The following is a 21,813-nucleotide window of genomic DNA, read 5'->3' on the forward strand; positions in this document are numbered from 1 at the left end:
ACGACACTAATGAGAGGATGTATGTACATGTGTGCTACTTGACCGCAGGAGCCGTGTTCCATTTGGGTTTCCGGTCTGTGTTATTAGGGAAATCTTTATTATTGTTGCTGCCCTCAAGTGGGGACTGTGTAACAGGATTACATTATATTGGAGCCTCCCAGCAAGCAGCCCCCTCCTACTGTCTCTCTTTCCCTCACTGTCATTGACTCCTCAGTCCACTGTTGGGATGAATGGGTAGGGTACAAACCTATATCCATCCATTTTCTATAGCAGGTGTAGGGAACCTATAGCTCGGGAGCCACATGTGGCTCTTTTGATGGGTGCTTGTGGCTCTCCGCTAAACTGTGAGCTAAAATCTGGACACTGCGTCGAGAGTTAATCTTACCGTTTTTAATTCAACCTTCATGCATGCATCCCATTGATTGGCATCAGGGTAAAAATTTTGTCAACATAATTCTGAGACTTTTTCTACTTTAAAGGCAGTGAAATGACTAGAAATGCACCCGTTTTTGTGTATTTTTACTTCTAGTAAATTCTGAGTATGGTTCTCAATGAATAACAATTGAAAATATGAATTGTTGATGCTCTCTCTGTCAAAAAGGTTCCTGATCGCTGTTCTATAGTGTCCTCATTTATAGTCTCAAGTGTATACTACAAGGAAATGTCACCATTTATTATAATGGCATTCAGATGGGACTATTGATCTGTTGGTCAACTAGGAAAAGTTCTATTTTCAACCTTCTTTGCTGTAAACAAAAACATCAGTTTTCCAGTGTTTGCTTCTTTCTCATGTGCTTGTTTTTATAGCCAAATGATATCCTTTTCTTTGTTTGTAAGCAACTCACATCTGCAAGCAATCCAGAAAATGTGTTCAACAAAGTACACAGCTGGTGCTCTACAAGAAGAAGCCTCTTGTTCCACAGCAACATTATAGTGTTGATTTTTGGTGATTTGGGGCGTAAAGCTGCCAGGAAATCCTAATCTACCTCCAATGTATGTTTTCAACACTGTCGTGCCAGCACCTCGATTATGAATGAGCACAGTTTGATTGGAAAATGGCTAACGTATGGGTTCGTGGCAGGCCTGCAGGCAATCTGGATACATGATGGTTTGTTATACTAATAACAAAAAAATGTCCACATTTTAGCCGCTGCTGAATTAGATGCCAGCAATTAAGCATGGAGTCAAATATCTTTTGAATAACACTTTACAGGCTCCGTTATGTTCCAAATGTGGGACATGAAGGTCTGGTGAACTTATTTGAATCTTGTACTAAAGTAAGAGTTGTGTGGTGGTGCAAATATGTTTACTTTAAATCCCACTACCATGAGTTTTTACCCACTAAATGATGAAATCTTGTCAAATTGTACTCAATGATCAATCTTCACTATCCATAGTTGTAAAGTAAACAATAACATAATGGCAAGTAAGGATCCGGCAGAAGGGAGAAATAACCACAACGTGGCTTGACACTGAAAAGTAACTATCTTATATATTCGCCTCTTGACTACACATACAAGTATAGAAATTGAAACACAAATATCTTGTATTTTTTTATTGGTGCACATTTGGTGATACCAGGCCAATTATGCCAACTAAAGCCTTTATATATCGGTTTCCATCTCATTGTCAACAATGTAATTGGCCATATATCTACGGCTATTGTCTTTTTTTTTCAAAAAGGAGGAAAATACTGAGGTCATGACCTCTGTGCACTCAAATGTCCCTTTACACACCATGCTGGTCGAATGTTATCAATGGTATACTGTATAGAAATTCACATAAAAGCCCTTTTTATAAAGAACGAAATGACTTATTAAAAAGTAATTCACTTTGCAGCCATTTTGCTACTGAGAGCATGGATGGCTGAACATTCGAAATGAACTCTCTTCCACACACCCACACGAGCACACACACTTGCTTCAGGCATTGAATCAGACTTGATTGCAGGGGAAAAGAGTTAGGAAGAAAAAAAAAACAATAGCGAGACATTCTGTTCAGAGTAGGAACCATTCAACAAGTGATTTTGTGGAACAGTTACATTTAATATTGTTAAAAAAACGGGAGAATCAAAGCAGCAGCAATCTATATAATTATCGTCAAGTGTTAGTCCCCCCCTTCTTCTGCTTGGCAAAAAGAAACACTTCATCCACTGGCTTCAGGCGACGCTACATCAAAACTAATCATAACGATTAGCATCAGCAGCAGTGAAACGCCGTGCTCTTTAAAATTCACGGAAAAGAAATTGATTTATCATTTTGATTGTGTATAACATTACAAGGAATAGAGAGAGAAGTGTTTTTCCAAGTCTTTTTTTCTTTTATTACTATATTATTTTTAACACTGGGAATCATTGAGCCTTGAGTCAATTGCATCCAGATCTTCGCCTGGAGGGCTTCGGAGGCCCCGAAGCAAGTATTGTCTCGATTATCTTCAGTCTAGTTTGGCAATCTATTGCATTTCTTGCTGGCGGTGGCAAGAGAAGAGGATCATCACGAAAGAAATTGTTCCTCAATATAGAAAAAGCTACTTTCTTCCACAAGGTAAGCACAGATTTCTTTCTTTTTTTTTTTTTTTGGATCGGGGCATTGTAGAGGGTGGTGCAGCAGCTTACAGCTTACCCATTTGCGAGCCATATTTAAACACTTCCACTCTTTAAAAACAACCCGAGAGAACTGAGCGATCTCGACGCCGCTAGTGTCATAACGGAAAATGCAACCTCCCGCACATTGATTAACTCCTTGAGAAGGCATCGTCAACGTTGCCAACTCAACTTGCACTCAACTCACTCGAAAGCTTCCTGGGGACAATTTCAAAATGTTATGTCTTGCATCGAGAAAGTAATCATACTTGCTGGCTGGCCCACAGCTTCTACTTGAAAGACGCCATTGTAGAGTCAGTACCCCTCGGGCAACCCGCCCCTTCTCTCCGAAGACATGATGTACCTTTTTAATAACACAAAATCAAGTGAATCATTTCAGGAAAAGAAAAAAAACTAAAACTTGTATTCATGTTCTCTTTTTACGGCGCTCTGCTATTGGTGTCATGTGACCCATGCAAATTTGTGCAAAACTAGATTGTCAAATTTACTGGAGTTTGAGTTTAAAGCAGGCAACTGGTCGGATGAGTGGTTAGTGCGTTCGCCTTGCAGTTCTGGGGACCTGAGTTCGAATCCCATAACAATATTCCTGTGTGGAGTTTGCATGTTCTCATGGTACTCTGATTTCCTCCCACATTCTGAAAACATGCATATTAGGCAGGTAGGACACTCTAAATTGCCTTTAGGAATGATTGTGAATGGTTCTCATCCCCTCGTGCCCTACGATTGGCTAGCCACTGATTCAGGGTGGTCCCTGCCTGCGGCTCAAGGTTACCTGGGGTGTCCTCAATGTTATTCTGTATAACTGATGTAACAATGCGGCTGATTATTATGGTTGGCATTGGTGAAGTACTGCTTTGCATCACATTGAGGTTCTGCGTCATACATTTTGGCTACGTTATTTGTAGAAAATGTGTCAAATATGTCTCAGAAGGATGTTGGGCACATTCTTCACCACATTACACAAAACTTTGATGTGAAGGTTCAGCAGCTGAACAGTAACCAGTACCATATTCAATGGTGTTTTTTTTAACTTAAGCGAAACTGTGTGCGCTGGGGGAACATTTGAGACCACAAGAAAAGAAAAAAAATAGCCATGGGGCAACAAAACAGAGACAACCCATCCAGATTATGTAAATACCAGTCTGCCTTAGTTTCTACTGAATCTTAATGCTCTGACCTGAAATGCTAATTGATCATGTACAAACTGCATGATGTTAATCTCGTATTATGTGATCGTAAAGACAACATAGATATATTTAACAGGAGACCAGGAGTGGTCATTTTAATGTCCTGCTTATATTTTCTGATCCGTTTCATTAACTATTGTTATACATAAAGTTTTAGCATCTTTAGCTCCGGGTGCTCGGACATTTGGTCGCGGGTCTTTTGGTCGCGGGTCTTTTGGTCGCGGGTCTTTTGGTCCCTTTTCGTCGCCGGTCAAATGGTGACAAGAGACTTTACTGTTGAAGCCAGCTCTCAAAATGATATTCATGACAGTTTCATATCTAAGAAAGAGAGTTTCATATCTAAGAGAGAAAGAGTTTAATATTTAAGTACTGTTTAACCTTCTAAGTACATTTGACCGGTGACACTGATGATGTTAAAGGGTATATAGGACATACCCTATTACAAAGATGCATGGTTTTGACACCGATGGTTGTGATGTGGATGGAAGGTCTCTATGACATGGCCGTGACACGGATTAAAGGTTATGTCATTGATTGAAACATTCTTTGATTACTTTTAAGATTATTTCACTGTACCTTTGGTGATTAACCCGCATAGCACATTCGCCGGGTCCTAAATGAATTGAATCGTACTAAAGTGATATATAAAAATGAAGCTATTGTAATAAAATATGAGTAAAATATGTCATAGTCTTCATTAGATTATATGGTTAGAATATGTCACAGTCTTCACTATGAAACAAAGTGATTCCCCACATTCCAAAAATTTGCAAATTCTTCCAAATGTGTTTTTAAACAATTTCTGGAATTTGTTAGTGTAGAAAGAATGTTTCATTCACTAAGCTCAGAGAGTTTAGTGGGAAGAGCATGGCTTTGGTCTAATTATTGGAAAATTGCACTTTAAGTCACACTGCTCCTTGGAGATTTATAGATAGACGGAATGGACTCCTGTAACTCCAAAAAAAATTCATCAAGATTTCACTTTGAGAGAAAATGCCTGCTTAGGTCTAACTTCAAATCTCCACTGACCTGAAATGTACTGTGAGTCTCCTCCTCCCTATCCAGATGTCTTTTGTACTTCCAAGTTAGCCTGCGGGATGGAGTAGAGCGCCACAGGGCATCCTATCCGTCTTAAAATACAAAGAAGAATAAAGAATGCCTCCATTAGAAGAAACATGGATTTTTTTAACATACTTGAATGTGTTTTGGACATCAGTGCATGTAACACATGTACGGTTACGTGTACCTCCAGCGACTCAACACCACATTGCACTACATTTCTACTTGCTCCCACCCACCCAACATCCACTTCCCTTTCAGCTTGCCTTTCCTGCTATTTTCCATAATGCCTAACAGATTTTACACTCAATCCACCTTTGCGATGACAAGGCTTTGAGGAAATCCAATTCCAGTGTGCTGTTTTCAGAACTTTAACTCTCCACGGGCACACTCCTTGGTCTCCAACTCACACACACACAGACACACACATACATGCAGCATCATCCCCACAAATTAGTCAGGGAACAAATTACCTGCATTCTGAGTGTGATCCCACGCACTTTGCCGGCTGCCTTACACAGGTCGCCTTTTGAAGAGCAGCCATGTGATTTCTCTCTCCAGCTCGTTCTCATTTGCCCTGCAGCTCCCCTCTGCCTTCTGCGAGGGATCCTGGAGTTGAATTTTAAAACTATGCATGGCTGCCGCTTGCCTGCTTATCAGCGCGTGCACAAATGGCATGCAAATCAGAACGGGATCATACAGCACATTGCGGGCCCGCACTCAAAGGCAAGCTTCATTGCTAATTGGGTAGTCTTAGGTGTGAAACTCACACTGCCAGCAAGACGAGCCAGTGTGCATGTTTTAAGGCCACTGCTTGAACTAATTAATTTCAATCGGAGTGTTAATAAAATTGGTATACCCACCTCCCCCATCTATCCCACTCTTACCTCGCCAGTTTTTCACATTTTCAGTTACACAGACGAGGAGACATAACCATTTAAACATCTTGTGGTCTGTTGTCCCTATTTAGCTTCAGTTAAGGTGACAGTGATCAAAATATTGATTTAAGGACTCTTTCTGTGTTTGTGATGAGCAAGCTATTCAGGTTTCCGAAGAATTTTGATAAATGGACTCCTGTTTCCACCCACATTCAGAAAGCTTTGGATTTATTGAAGACAGAATGGATGTCTGAACTAGTATGAGGTATTATTTCTGAATAAAACAAAGTATTCTCATAGTACTTGTTGCATTTAATTAAAGTAAAACACATAAGAGCAAGTTCTTATGATTTTCTCAAACAAATTGCCATACAATTATCAATGATGCTGACTTATTGGGCTTTAAGACCACTTGATGGCGCCGTGGAGCCAATGAACCACTATAACGCTTTGAAACGTGCAAATAAATTGGCTGCAAAGCTTCATTGCTTCAAGAAAAGCTTCATTAGGTCATCACTACTTTTTTGTGACTTTACATGCTTCTTAAAAATCCATATGACCTTTAAACATTTGATTGTAGCTGAGGAACACTTCATATTTCATTCTTATTCTAGAGTTCATATTCAAGTTCAAATTGCAGTAGTACCTAAAACATTTTTTGTTCAAAATAAACTTGTAATTGTAGCAAAAACAACTTTTATTGTACAACATAGACAGTTGGAAAAAGCTTGAGGTGGTGGACGATAGTAACTACTATACTAGAAAATAAAAACGGTAGTGCAGAAAAATGGCCACTAGGAGTTGCAAGTGCTGTTTATTAAATTCCCTTTTTTCCCAAATCTAATTCTCTGAATCTCCTTAACTTCAATTTCTCTGTCAGTGTTTCGTGTAGGTAAATTCCTAAGGTCAAATCCAAGGACACAAATATATATTTAAAATAAACCTTTCATAATGTATGTGCAGGATTGAAGATTTCCATCATCAATTTCACCACCACTTTGTCCAATTATCTTCAATAGTTTAATAACAAGCATTCCTACTTTCATTCAGCGTATCTCTATATGTTCTAAACCCATGCAAACATATTCAATATTTTGCATTATACTTATTATATATTGATTTATTTGGAGAAAGGTTCCCCATCCCTAGATTACTGTGTGTGGGTGATGCGGTTCATCATCACTATGAGGAGGGGCCGAAGAATAGGGGGGCATAGGTCAGCCATACAAGAAGTGGGTGGGTGGGTACAGATCCGTATTTGTAAAAAAAGAAGGGGCGAAAAGTGAGTATAGAAACAGGATTGGTTTGCCCGTGAAAATGCGACATTCGTACCTGCTGCCACTGGAAGAGCGACAGCCTCGAAGAGCCGCGGGCGCTGCGATGCTAATGTTGTCGGGGGCTTTGACTTCTCCCAGCCATTGCGAGCGAGCTGCTCTGCCTGACAGCCACGCTCTCCCTACGCGTCCTTCTCGCATCCTACCCGACCACAAAGACCACAAAGGAGGACAGAAGATAACACATCAAATCTCGTGACGATAACAAAAAAAATAGAAGAAGAAGAAGAAGGGGGTTGAGAAAAAGAAATGGATGAGACTGATATCATGGACCTGACGCATCAGAAGGCAAGGAAGCGACCGCGTCCAATCACCTCCGCGGAGGAGGCGGCGGTACACGCGCCCCTCAAACGAACACCGATGCGGGAGACGTCGCTCATGTACGCGGTGCGCGGAGAGCCGGTGCCCGCCGCTTCGCTCAAGCAGAATGACCACTCGCTGACCTCCTCGCCCAACAGCGTAATGCCGGCGCAGGTAAATACTGCTTTTTTTGCTGCTAGTCATTCAGTCAACTGGATTACTGTATAATAGAACGTGTAGGGTCCCCCTTATTCTATAAAGATCTGTCAATGCTTTATTGCCCATCCGATTTATTATCCAACTTTTTTTCTCTCTAGTGGGCTGTTAATGGTGTTTTTGGGTTAGGACCATTAGACACACACGCTCACTGCAGCCGCCTCCACAGAACCACCCCCTATAAAGAAAAAAAGAAAAAAAACATTAATTTGCTTTCTGGCCTGCAGGGCTTCAGTACTTGTGGATATTGGCAACATTTAGGTCAAGGTCGCGCGAGGAATTCCGTCTTGTTATTTTGCACATTAATGAATGAGAGGGAGTTGGTGGTAGTGGTTTACCCACCTCAAATTAATGAGGTGTTGGGTTCTATTATTTGCTTAGGACTTTGCATGAATTAATAATTACTAACATAAAGCAATGTGGACGGTAAGGAGAGACAATAGTATTTTATGTAGTAAAGACTGATGGACATAAGTTTTCCAGGAAGCAAGTTTATGTAAATTCAACTCGCATTTGTTCAGTTTTGGGTTCAGTTTTATCTTGGTTCAGGCCTTCCTGTGTGTAATTTACAAGAATAAATCGTTATAGTATTCAATACTACATATGAAAATAAAAAAACCCCATTTTGTATCATAAAAGTAGTTTATGTTAGGTTTTTTTTCAGTCTTACTTTTACCTGTCAGCAGGGAAGTTAGCATGTAGTTAACTGTAACTGGCACATGTACCTCACAGCAAAAAGTTAACAAAAGAAGCACTGTAGTGGTTAGCACGACTCCCTAGTTGTTTCTCATCACATGGATTTTCCAAAACATGCATTTTAGGGCTATCGAAAGTCCTAGTTGTGCATAAGTATGATTGTGAATGTGAGCAGTTATTTGTGGATATCTGTATATGTGGCTACCTGGTCCAAACAATATTTGGTATACACCCGTAAGATAGGCTTTAGCTCACTCACGAGCCAAATGAGAACAATTTCTACACAACAACTGAAAACGGGCGGATAGACTAATGAACTTGTCCCAACAGGATAATCGCTCCAGTATGTCTCGGCCCATGATCACACGCTCGCCGGTGTCCCCCTTGAGCAACCAAGGAATACCCACACCAGCGCAGCTCACCAAATCCAATGCACCAGTTCACATCGACGTGGGTGGACACATGTATACCAGCAGTCTGGCCACTCTCACCAAATACCCTGAATCCCGGTAAGTTTAAGTGTATTGTTTGTTTGGAGGCAGAAATATTACACGCACTACTTGCTGCAACCAGCTGAGGTGCTGTTGAAAAACCTCTCAGAAAAAAAAAACAATTCCTCACATTCTTTAAACATAAAATATTTTTCATGTAATATTTGTCTGGATATTTGGTCAAACGACTGTCTCCAGTTTGTTAAACAGCATAAACATACTTATTCTGTCATGATTACAATTTTCATTAGACAATCTTGATTGATTTACGCCAGCGCAAAAACACGACAATACTGAAAAAAAACTATTGGATCGGATCCGATCTTGTGATCAAATCCAATATTGTCCGATACTCCAAAAAATCGGATGCAGATATCGGGACATCACTAATTAGGATTTTCAATTTGGACCTGCAGTTTGAAACTAATTTGATCTAAGATGGTAAGTGCAGACTGCAGGTCACAGACAAAGGCAATGTGCGGATTTGGGCAGATGCCATAGCAGCAGTAAAAAAAGGCTAAAGGGCACTGGGCCATCTGGAGGCTGTGAAGTTGCTGGAGGCGACATGCCCAAGGGCGAATAGCACCCTGCCTCGGGCAGAGCACGACCAGCTGGCCGTGACCTCTCTGAACAGCTTTCTTTTGCATTGTTATTCCACTGCTACTACTACTTATTGCCTCTGCACAGTATCGGGGACGTTATGCATTATAGCAGATGTATATATATATATATCAAGATTTAGTATACGCATTTTAAACTATTTTATTAGATTAAACATCTTTGCTCAGAGCTTTTTTTACATCTCATACAAGTGAGCTACATTGAACCATTGCTTTTTGTGTGGGTGTACGGCAGATAATGAGGCCTCAGCAAGGATTAGAAAGTTGCAGTATAATTGAGAATTAAAAAAAATAATTATCAAATGTCCGTATTTATTAAATCCCACGATAAAGCATAAGAAAGTGATTTTACAGGAAAATTTTGCGTAAAAAATTCAAATGTGGGCGGCCCACAGTTCAGGGGTCTGGGGTTCGAATACAAGTCGATCCTCCTGGGTGGACTTTACTCACTGGGATTGCTTGGGTTTTCTCAAGGTACCACAATTTCCTCCCACACTCCAAAAACATGCATGCTACCCTAGATGAACACTCTAAATTGCCCCTAGGTATGAGTGTGAGCGTGAATAGTTGTCCGTCTCCCTGTGCCATGCAATTGGCTGGCCACCAATTTACGATGTCGCCCGGCTCATGCCTAAAGTCAGCTGAAATAGGCTCCGGGCAGCCTCCTCCCCCACAGCCCTTGTGAGGATAAGCGGTTCAGAAATTGAATGAGTGAATAATAAAACGGACAAATACAATTATTTTGGTGACCCACAAAGAACTGATTCATATATAAGATAGGTCAAAATAACTAGTGTGACCTGTATTGAGTATGTCATCTATGACTGTGTGGTGTCTGATTTGACTGTAATCGTTTTTGTACCTCAAACAACTCTGCAAAAAAGCTGGCCTTAAATTGGTGATGCTCTGTGTCATCCCTTATAATGCAAGTACCTGCCCATTTTGTGTTTCCTAAACACCCACTCGCCAAAGGCCCCGCAAGTTTTTCATCTAAACACCACGCCACCGATACATCCACTCGCCAACGGCCAATCAGAGCAAAGGTTTAAATTTAAACATTAAATTTTGAATTCGATACAGTCAACCACATGAGAATCTGGCTGTTTGCAGAGGCAGGCAAAAAAAGGACCAACTAAAAACACCTTGAAAAAGGACCCTGTGGGCATTTACGACACACATTTTCTCGTACACCTAATAATATGACATCACAGGATATAAAAACAGATGTAGAAAAAAATAACAGAATGCCAGAAGGTTTTTCTCTATTTATTTCCATGCTTAATTTTGATTTCCGCAATTAATCTTTTAAAAAATAATTAACAATGCTTTAGATTGGAGGGGGCACATTTGTTCCGAAAAGGGCTGCTATAGGTGTTGTTTTTTGTTCCGTCCAAACCAACACAAAACAGAATAACCAATGAGTTTTCTGCTAAAACAAACAGCACGTGACAGCAATCAATTGACTACACAAAATACTGGATTGGTCAAAAGGTGTAGTTGCTGTTTGTTTGGACTAAAAACCTGCACTTATTAGACTGATTGCCTGCTGCTGCTTAGATAGTACTCAGTAATTATTTGGGTTTAAATAAGTAGAAAATCACACACACAGACACACACATACACACACACACACAAAACATGTTTCTTGGATTTTCATGGTTATCAATTATTTATGGATGTTTGGTTTTCGTTGTCCCCCAAATAGCGCTTTTTCACTCTATTCAAATACTAGTCATTGTAGTAAAACCAAAGCGGATGTTACTGTGGAGATGCCGAACATCTCTCTCCACTTTTAACATGTCTCCTGTCACCATACAGAATCGGCCGCCTCTTTGATGGCACTGAGCCCATAGTGTTGGACAGCCTGAAGCAGCACTACTTTATTGACAGAGACGGACACATGTTCCGCTACATCCTCAACTTCCTCAGGACGTCCAAGCTGCTCATCCCGGATGACTTCAAAGTAAGCCAACAGAAAATCTTATTGGCAAGTCAGCGCTTCTCCAAGTCGCTGCACACACTCACAATACATTGCAGCTTTGGGTTAAGAAGCCATGTTTGAAATGAAGTCAACATTTGGGTTTTCCAAGGAAGGGTTCCATTGGCTAAAAGATGCAAGATAGTAAAAGGGGCCAAACATACAAACTTTCATTGTGAAACATGAATAAATAGTCTATGTGACAAGGGTGAATTACACTACATGTGACCCATTAGTATTCCCACCATTTAACTCTTGTGTACCATTTAGTCAGTAATTACGCGACTTGCCCCCTGGGAGAAAGCAAAGACGCACATCATCTGATAGATTATCCACACCGTGGCTCTATTAGTGGAAAGTATGCCAGCTAAAATAAGCAAAGACAAAAGACAGGCCTATTTCAAGCTGTGAAGAGAACTTCATTGTGATGCCTTTGAGATTAGGCAAACAGTTCTGTTGTCCTTATACAACCCTGTTAATATTACCAGTTATGGTGTCATTATGCATCATTTTTATTTTTTACATGCGTTATGTATCACTCCCAGAACTTGTCTTCTGTCATTTTTGAGTTTTCAGTTGCACTGATAAGCTTGTTCACTATAGTTCTTTGTATTGATGTCAAAGAGATTTGATGGTTAATGACAGGTATTAACAAATACTTACTTGTTTGGGTGTCCCGATTTGCCTGGCATGCTTGTCTTTCAGGATTATAGCCTGTTGTATGAGGAGGCCAGATATTTTCAGCTTCAGCCCATGTTGACTGAGTTGGAGCATTGGCGTCAGGATCAGGAGTTGGGCCGAGTGTCGCGACCCTGCGAGTGCGTGGTGGTGCGCGTAGCACCAGACCTTGGTGAGAGGATCACGCTGAGTGGCGACAAAGCATTGATTGAGGACGTTTTTCCTGAAATCGGAGACGTCATGTGCAACTCGGTCAACGCTGGATGGAACCACGATTCCACGCACGTCATCCGCTTCCCGCTCAACGGGTACTGCCTCCTCAACTCTGTTCAGGTAAGAATGGCATGAAATTAATTCAAATGAAAATGAGAAATTTGTTGATTTAAAGATAGCACTCTTAATAATTCATTTATCCGTTCATTTTGGGTTATATTCAGGGCCCGAGTGGATTTTGTGTGTGTACGGTAATCACAGCACATTAATGATTTCACAAAAATTTCCATGGTAACAGAAACTCTACCAAACCCATGTTTTCAGATCTTCTTTTCTGATGGAAAACTTATTAATTTTGACTTACAAGGCATATTTAACACAAAAACTGTGAGGTAGAGAGGCTAAATACAACAACATTGAAAACCCCTACAATGAACATTATAAATTGTTCATACCAGTCATTGTTTTCTTTAAAGTTTAAGTAACCTGAGTTGGGTGGATTGTGACCACTCTAGGGTTTGCTCAAAATCAGATAGAATAGGCTTTATATCATATCCGTGACCCAAATGACAATAGATGGATGGACGGAAATTTGGTGGAGATCTGCATGACACTGAGCAGTCAGTCCGTTAAAAGGAAGACTTCTCAGATGTTTAAATTCTCAGTTCTCGTCTTATACATTATTGAAGCACTGGAGGCTTATTTGAATAGATTTGGCATTGATCTGGACAGTCTGAAAACAAACACACACAAAAATGTCTCAGAAGTGAGTGCAAGAGAGAAACTGAGCGCGCTCCCTAGCAGCTTGTCCTCAGGGTGGGCCCATAATCCTGTTTGGTTATTAAAGCACGCCGGCGGTGGATGCTGTATCTGCAGCTAATGGAGGCAGGGAGAGATGGGAAGGGGGTTTGAGAGAAGGTGGGGGGGCTGCCAGCAGTATGGGAGACCTTTGTAGTTTCAGTAGAGGCTTGGGCCTGGGGCAAGGAGGAGAAATGGGTAAAATGGGATGGGGGAAGGGGGGTGAGCAGCCCACACTGAGCCAAGTGCTGAAGAGAAAGCCACACTGCTCCCTCGGGGCTCTTCGATGGAATGTGATCCTACAAGCCCCCAGGACACGTCTGTGGATGTCTGCAAGGCGACTTGCTAGCAAACATGTACACACAACCAATACACGCAAGACAACAAGGGGCATATGAAAGTGTGTTTTAAATTCTAGTCAGTTGTTTTGTTGCTGGAATATTGCTGATCTTTCCTTCAAAAACAACACAGGCCATGATTGCAAATCCATGGATAAACGGTGGCATTATTTGGGATTTACAGTCAGTTATTAATGGCAGTAGAATGTTTTGTTAAACAACTTGGTGCTGACAGAAAATCCTTGTGGTAAGGTAAAATAATCAAGTTTCTCTATCTATTGTCTGGAAATACATTTTGTTAAAATAGGATCCAATTTTAGGTTACCAAAGATGAGCCATGTTTTCTCTTGACCACTATAGACTGACAGCAATATTAGTTCCAACTCTCTAGTTAAAATGGATTGGAAGTCTTTCACTAGAAATGGCCACTAATGATTGAAATGTTTAGCTTATTGCATTTAAGAACATCTGGTATCAGAAGATAAAGCTCCTTAAGCTTTTACATCACAAGTCAAATTGACCCATTCCAAAGTTAATATGGACATTTTATTATTATTCATTATATAATCTTCTGTACCACTTATCCTCATTAGGGTCATGTGCTTGTTGCAGTCTATCCCAGTTACCTATAGGGTGATGTAAATTCAAAATTGGTTGCCAGCCAATCGCAGGCACAATGAGATGAGCAACCATTCACTCTCACACGCATAGATCGGGACAATTTGGAGTGTTCAATCATCCTCCCATGCAAGTTTTTTAGAATGTGGCAGGAAAGCTAAGTACCGAGAGAAATACCAAACAAGCACACAAGAAGGCCCAAATACGAGATTTAACCTATGATCTCAACATTGTGAGGCGGACATGCTAACCACTCACCACCATGCCGCCGTACACACTCCTTCTTATCTGTTACTGTGCACTCCTAGATTTCAAACTGACATTGCATATCATGCAAATAAAACAATGCCCACGCTTTTTCTGTCTCTCTCCATTAATTTCTACCCCCACCACCTTTTCAGGTTTTGGAGCGCCTGCAGCAGCGAGGCTTCGAGATCGCTGGATCCTGTGGGGGAGGCGTGGACTCGTCCCAGTTCAGCGAGTACATTCTGAGGCGGGAACTGAGGAGGACAACACAGCGAGGGGCACTCAATTCGAATCGGATAAAGCAAGAGCAGTTAGACTAGAGACTCTTCTGGACTTTTCAGTGTTTCAGTTGAACTGTTCACTTTTTCTTCATCTGTTTATTTTTTATTTTTTTTGCTGTTGTCAATGTTTTCATTTAATTAAGGAAAAAAACATCTAGGGAAAAGAAATAGGTGCATCTGGTATGGAAAAATTTACAACGTTTGAGTTAGAGATTGCGGACATTTGTGATTGTCTCACCCAATAACACACATTTGAGAAAGATTTATATATGTTGTATCCCAAAATAAAGTTTGTTTTAAAACTTTGAGCCTACATTAGGTTGAATATGATTTTAAATCGGCAGCTCAATAAATTCTGGGTTTGAATCTCTGATCAGGCCCTTTTTTGTGATGTCAAATTCAGATAGGCATCAGCTGACCTATGACCTATAATCAAAACAGGAACAAATTGGTGGATTATATTGAGTCGTGCTACAGGGACTAATTTGATTGCACTCCCAACAGTTTGTCACTGGTGACTTAATGTCATCACTCGCTGGTGCATTAGTTAAGTGTGGGTGTGTTTATTGCTCGCTGTACATTGGTCAATTGTCCGTTACTAAAGGTACAGAATGTCTCAATTGTCATGAACACTTAACTTCACAGACACATTAGTTTTCACACTGAATATTCTAATACCAATGAAGTGTTTTTGTACCTTCCTAGTATTTCAATTGTACACTGATACATTCAAAAGACCAGGTTCATCATTTAAAAGACAAATTCCGGTCGTAACCCGACTGTCAATCTGTTTGTTTACGTTTGTTTGTTTTCAAATCAATCACTTCTACTGATGGCAATACATAGAGCTCCTAACCCTATAAACTGGGGAGGCAGGTAATAAAAGATAATATATCAGTGCCATTCGGAGGGATGATGTCATTTGAAGTAAGATTGTTGGCAATCAATGATCACTACCAGCCCAGTTGAAATGGACTGATCATCAGTCGGCCATAGGGTACACAGAAAGACAGACAACAACCGCCCACACTCCCACCAAGTTGGAATTGAGCCCAGACTGCCCGTACCAACGTCAGGTGGAAGAACCACTGCACCACCAGGTGGCTTGAATGTACTTTTTAACACTCTTAACTTAACTTTCCATCACGTCAAGGACTATCAAATGCCACAAGTGTGTCATAATCTTCCAACAATCAATATGCATCATATGATTTTGGTGTGCCGCAATGTCATTATCTAAAACCAAAAACCCATAACAAACATTGCTACTTAAGAGGATTCAAGCTGGTGCACCAGTGCCTGCACTGAGGCCTTCTTTACTTAGTTGGAATGAACCGAGCCGACTTCTCCACGCGAGTCCTGTCAGCTGCGCTTCCACACAATCCCTGCGGGTTCCCCGAAAAAAAATCCAAAGTGAAATCTCACACAGAGGCCTGTCATCTTGTCTACATCCCTTATGGCAGAATCGCTACTTTTTGTGGCTATCTGCCGCTTGATGCTATGCTATGTTTCCCTTTCAGGCCTCTTGTGCCCCAGTTTCCCCTTTTTTATTTCATTTTTTTTTAGCAGTCTCACTCTCCTAGGCTGCAGGTGCACTAGTTTGTGCTCCACAACGTCACTTTATTTCCCAACTCACTGATAGTACCTTGATCCCACAAACTCATTCTCTACCCAAAAAATATTAGGGTTGGTAGAAAGGGTGGCATTGTGTGGGTCAGCTATGACCCCTCCTGCGTACCTTGGGGCCTCAGCTGTGTCGGCAGGGGTTGCTCCGGGTTACTGGGATGGTTCTTGACCTGTTTCTCCTGTATGGAGGCTGTGTGGAGTGGCATCTGCCAAAATTTAATAGAGTTCGTTTTTTCTGAGCTTACTGACTCGATCAAGGTTACTGGTCCAGTCTGTTGTGGACAGATCAGGATGGGATGATCCAGAAGTTCCCAGACAGTTAAACTAGAGGACAACAATGGGGACTACAGTGAAGGTTAAAAGTAATGAGGTAGAGGACATCAAAACCATTCCAAATCAAACACCACCAGCTCCAATGCTACCAGACTTTTCTGATGTCAGGCCAAAAAGTAGTGATGTATTTTAATAATGCCAAGAGAAAGATGCCCTGACATAAGGTAAGGCTTCATAACTTTTTTATGGCGTTTCTATGGTAGTATCTTTTTGTAGTGATTATTTGAAGTTATCAAAAGGCAGACTAGCGCCTGGAGAAAGTGACTCGTGTGGTGCTGGGTCAATGAATGAATTCAGTCAGCTTGCCATTATGTTACACAAAGTCATTTGAACTATCTTTCTTCCTTGGTGTTGATCTTTTGTTTAGCCTACTACAGATACATTCTACCTTTATTGAAAAAGCCCCCCTCGGTCATTTTACACCAGTACGATGATTATAAATGTAACCCATGGCAAAAAAGGCAAAAAACATAACTCCCACACCACTCCAGTGCCATTTTTCTCCATCCTCAGACATTCTTCTGTCTTCCCTCCCTGCCTCAGGGACTGATTTCACATTTTCAAAGACAGTTGAGAAACTGTAGACTAATAAATACCTTTATTTTGATATAATGGCTATGGACCCAATGCGTTAAATACTGCATTCTCAAACAAGTGACAAAACTGAAACTGTTGGATAATAAAACAAAATAAATGTGTTTTTGATTTAGTGCTGCCATTGTCACCAAAAAACAAAAATGACCAATTTGTGAGAAACTAATTCTAAGGATATCAGAACTAAGATGGAATATATTACAGAGAAGAATGTGATGAAAAAATAAAAGTTGCAAATGTCAAGAAACAAATGATGACATTGCTAGAATAATATCATAATTTACTGAAAACAAGTCAGCAAGTCATGTAATGCAACTAAAGAAAAGTCATGATTTGAAAATTTAACTAAGACAATACTTTCACAAGAATATAGTTATAATGTTACTATTGAAAAAGGCATGAAGTATCGTGTAAAAAAACCTGGATGTTCCTCAAATCAAGATCCAATATTCATTAACCTAATATAAAATATTTAATAAGTCATTGTATGATGAAGGCTCCGTTACATGAATAAGGTTGGAATATGAAATTAAAAGGCAATACGTTTACATATATAATATAAAAGTTGCAAGACCAAAGATATGTTATTTAAAAGAAAAAAAGACTTGTTGAAGGTTAAAAAAAACATTGGGAAGGCAAAGGGAAGGTTAAATTGTTAATCAGTGTAAATATGAGAGGCGACCAATTCAGGAGTGGAGCTCACTTTTTGCCTAAAGTCAGCAGGGATAGGTTGACAAAGTGCTGTACACAATGAATACCCTAATGGAAATGTCTCAATTTGTCTGGTTTGATAACAGAATTCCAAGTGGATGATTTCCGGTAATTCTGTTTTGCTGTTGTTAAAAAAAAGTCAGGACTTGAGTTGAGGGGCGCTCGAAGTGAAGAATTTTCCAGCCGGGGCTGCGTCTTCCTGCGGGCCCTTTGGCATTGACTGTACACTGAGAGGGTATCATTTATATTCCACTCCAGAGGTAACAGAAGAACATGTGATTGGGAAACAGCTCAAACAGCACTTGGCTTGTGAGGCTGAAGGCATCGAAAAGTCAAGCTTTGTCTTACTTTTGCCAAGTGTGTGCGTTACTTTTTCCTCTCGTTTTCTCCATTTTGGGGGATTTGTCTTTCCAATATAGTCCTGCTTTACCAATAGGGTGCAAAATGGCTGAGTGGAACCGTGATGGAATTTGAGCAGCAAATAAAACTGACCAGCGAAAGCTGCCTTCAAATGGCATACTAGGTGCCTCACTCTAAACTGTATTAAAAAAAAAAGCCCAGCAGACATTTAAAGCAATTGAGATAATTGCAAATGTATCCTTTGGCGGAAAATACATAGCTCCCCTCACTCATTTTCTCTTCTGTTTTTTTTCCCCCTCTCTCTCTACCTCTTTCTCGTGGCCTAGGAATTAAGACGGGATACCTAGTCTTGATTAAAATGTTACAGTTGTACTGCGAGAGTCTTTTACACAGGGCAGACCCAAACCCGCTCTAATGATTGTGGAGTCCGCCATTCAAGGACCAGCCATCCATCATAGCGCTAAGGCCACTGGCTTTATTATAATACAGAGGACAGACGTGCTCTCGGGCTATGTGGGACACAATAGAGGTCTTTCAACAGACCTATAAATACATGATCTGTCAGGGCTTGCTATCCTGGGGGCTCTCTCGGCAACGTTTAAGCCCCGCGGTTGGCCATCACTTATGCTAAGATATGCGCCGCGCCCTCCGGGCTGAGGCGAAGGCTCGCTTCATTTCAGCCCTTCATCAACTACCACATTCTACCTTCCAGCCATGAGAATAAATAAGAAGGTAAAAAAGAGGAAAAAAATCCTTCATTATGATGGGGGTCCAAAATACTATTAAACATGACTATGTGAGAAACTGTTGATTATGATTCTAAAACTAACCAGTTATGCATTTAAAGTGATACTGCTAAGATTAATTGTTATGTTACAAATGAAAAACTTACTTAGAGTAACTTAGAATTGAGAGTGATGGATAGTCCAGTCCAATTCAGTCAAATTGAATTTGATGTCAATCAACATCAGTGATGAAAAGTTAAATAATTGAGGTACTATTAAATTACTATTGGATATTATTTGCCATTTTGCGGAATATTTCTTCTCTAAGTTGCACTACTACAACTAATAATTTGTTTTGTAAGCATATATTCCATGATATGCAGCTTGCCATCCTTCTCACTTTATCTCAGGTGAGCATCTCCTACAGTGTTTGCCTCTGAGCCAAGATCAGCAATCTGGGGGTCGTGCGTGTTCTTATTGAAGATTAGCGTGGATGTAGGCTGTCGCAAGTTCGAATAATAAACAGGTGAACACTTTAGCTCTGCATAATTCTCTATCTGTGTGCCACCTTAATGTATGAAAATGAAATTCTTGCTTCAGGCACAAAACCAACAGCAGATTATGTCCAGGGCAAACTGAGTGGAAAGCCAATGACAAACCTTAGACCTTGCATAACAATAAACAACGGAGCAGTGGGTAGTTATTTATCATCATGACCTGAATTATTGGTTATTATTTGGAAGTTTGAATGAGTTTGGGGCTGGGCTTGGATTCAAATTATAGTTAGGGAAATTTGGGTCTACTTGATTGATTGACTCTTGAGTGGGTGTATTATTTGTTTCGAGATTTTTACAGTGTTGAAGGTAAATTGATGAATGATGAATTGAATGTATTGAATTTGTATGTATTTGGTTTGTGTACTCGTTGCAATGTAAAACAAATATACCTTAAAAGTGGATACATTTAATATGTGTTATAGTTATAGGATTTAAGAGATCTTTTGGTGAGCTTTCTTCTTTGGATTGGACCAATCATTAGGGTTCTGGAATTCAATAACTAGATACATTTTGAACAATTCAGTTGTTTACTCTAGAAACATGTAACTCAAATTGTGTGCACATCCACAACATTTGCACACCCACTAGCCCACGGGGCAAATTTACAGTCCCCTACACAGCCCATCCAGGTAGGGGGTAGTGTTCATCATAGCTGGTATTCTTGGCTTGAGACATTTAGTCCCCTGACTTACCCACAAACTCCCCTTCCAGAGACACTCCCTCACACACACACACACACCCAAAACACCCCACCCCCATGCACCAGTCTTATCTAGCCTGCAGCAATCACACTCATACACTCCTACCCAACTCACTCTTCTTCTTCTTCTTCTTCTTCTTCTTCTTCTTCCTCCAGATCTCTCTTTGCCACAGCTGCAGCCTCCTGGCTTGGCCCGAAGCTTTCAGGAGGCTTCCCGGCTCGCTCATCTTCTCCCCTGCAGCCACAAATGGAGAAAACAGGCAAAGGAGGGGACATAAAACTTCAGGCACACCATGCGAGGCCATCTGGGTAATCTTGCTCAAAAGGCTTGAGGTGATAGCAGCAATTTACACAGGCAAAAAAGAAGAAGAGGGGGGGAAAATGAGCGTATTTCCATACCTAGCAGCCTCGAGGAGACACAATTGAATAAACCAAGAATTAGAAAAGAATTATAGTAAAACCAATACGGAATATTCAACATTAGATCAATTTGTCCTTTTCACCCTCCCCCTAAAACAAACACACATATTGAAATGTGGTAACATGACATAGAGTCGACACACACAGCTGAGGGGGAAAAACAATATTTGTGATGAAAGAAAATCAAACTCAAATCCAACATGTTAACATCAAGTTGATTAGTGTGAAAATGTAAAAAAAAAAAAAAGCATCTTGGGTTGGCATAACCCACAGTTATAACCATATTCTAATTTGCAACTTAATAGCTAAGGGCAGCCTTCTTGCTTATATAAACCTTGAAAACATGCTGCAGTGCTGATACGTGTGCCTTTAATTTAATGAAGTAAAGCAGCGGCAGCGGCAACAAAAACAATAAATGCCCCAATTAAAGAACAGGCATGAAGAGAAGTGTCTATTTCCCGCTTAAACCCCCGCGGACATATGTACCCGAGCGTGTCTGCGCATTTACCCACACGCACGAGCATATGCATCGTGTGCAGCCCGTAAAAAAAAAAGAGTCCTGCCTTTCACATTAGCATATGTGCCATGTTGAGAGAGATGTGGGTTATCTGGTGGGAGATCCAGGCTTCATGTTTATAGTGCTTGCTCTGAGCATGCATGTTTAACAGGGGGTGACATGTCTGCCTGCATACCTTATTGCATGTGTGTGGCACTGCATTGTTGGTATATAATTAGTGCATGCGTGTTGTTGGAGCATATTGAGCATTAAAGGCAAAACGAGGATGTGCCATCCTGCATTCTTCTTCTCTTTACTCGCCCGCACCCCCGCAACTGTTTGTCATCTGGCCTTCTTCGCACCCCCGCGGGCTACAAGCCCATCAGGCTCGCTATGCTCCAATGTGTCCCGACAGACCTGATGTGATCTGAGTGGCTGACGGGTTTGTCCCTGCTGCCCGCCGTCGCTTCCTTTCTAAGCTTCACTCATATCCGAAGAATGAGAAACGCACAACCTGATGCCATCTGATTAAATAAGTGGCTCAGGGTCTGTGTGTCGTTTATTCATGTTCCATGGCCAGCGCATCCACACCGTACATGGTGCTTGATCTTCAAACTGTTTATACAATTGTTGAGTGCCTGATTCATGGTTTGTATATTAAAATGTATACAATTGGAAGATAACATTCCTGAGGAAATGGGTTTAGATTGAATAACCCTAAAAAGTTTGACATATTTGAAACTTACCGAATTAGGGTC

At 40.7% G+C, this 21,813-nt stretch overlaps 1 protein-coding gene and 2 long non-coding RNA genes across 4 annotated transcripts; 1 reads left to right on the top strand and 2 right to left on the bottom strand.

The window, feature by feature from the left end:
• Positions 1–1,566: 1,566 nt before the first annotated feature.
• LOC144202044 (uncharacterized) lies at positions 1,567–5,081 on the bottom strand. Its single transcript, XR_013327450.1, has 3 exons — positions 5,036–5,081; positions 4,819–4,919; positions 1,567–2,945 (listed from the first exon to the last, which is right to left on the bottom strand). It is a non-coding gene; the product is annotated as an uncharacterized LOC144202044 (long non-coding RNA).
• LOC144202040 (BTB/POZ domain-containing protein KCTD1) lies at positions 2,176–14,843 on the top strand. 2 transcript variants are annotated; one of them, XM_077724972.1, is made up of 5 exons: positions 2,176–2,543; positions 8,603–8,781; positions 11,202–11,346; positions 12,067–12,372; positions 14,408–14,843. In XM_077724972.1, exons 2-5 carry the CDS (start codon positions 8,618–8,620, stop codon positions 14,570–14,572), a joined length of 780 nt encoding a protein of 259 aa, XP_077581098.1. In that variant the 5' UTR covers positions 2,176–2,543; positions 8,603–8,617; the 3' UTR covers positions 14,573–14,843. The 2 variants fall into 2 exon arrangements, with proteins under 2 accessions (XP_077581098.1, XP_077581097.1); XM_077724971.1 differs by lacking the exon at positions 2,176–2,543 and adding an exon at positions 6,971–7,534 and having other exon boundaries at positions 14,408–14,842.
• LOC144202043 (uncharacterized) lies at positions 5,754–7,685 on the bottom strand. Its single transcript, XR_013327449.1, has 3 exons — positions 7,375–7,685; positions 7,059–7,202; positions 5,754–6,908 (listed from the first exon to the last, which is right to left on the bottom strand). It is a non-coding gene; the product is annotated as an uncharacterized LOC144202043 (long non-coding RNA).
• Positions 14,844–21,813: the final 6,970 nt, after the last annotated feature.

Source organism: Stigmatopora nigra, chromosome 9 (genome assembly GCF_051989575.1).
Source record: "Stigmatopora nigra isolate UIUO_SnigA chromosome 9, RoL_Snig_1.1, whole genome shotgun sequence".
Lineage (NCBI taxonomy): Eukaryota > Metazoa > Chordata > Actinopteri > Syngnathiformes > Syngnathidae > Stigmatopora > Stigmatopora nigra.

Coding starts and splice junctions, on each gene's coding strand:
- LOC144202040 (XM_077724971.1), top strand. CDS start 7,310: ATGGATGAGACTGATATCATGGACCTGACGCATCAGAAGGCAAGGAAG. Junction 8,782..11,201: donor ACCAAATACCCTGAATCCCG/GTAAGTTTAAGT, acceptor GTCACCATACAG/AATCGGCCGCCTCTTTGATG. Junction 12,373..14,407: donor GCCTCCTCAACTCTGTTCAG/GTAAGAATGGCA, acceptor CCACCTTTTCAG/GTTTTGGAGCGCCTGCAGCA.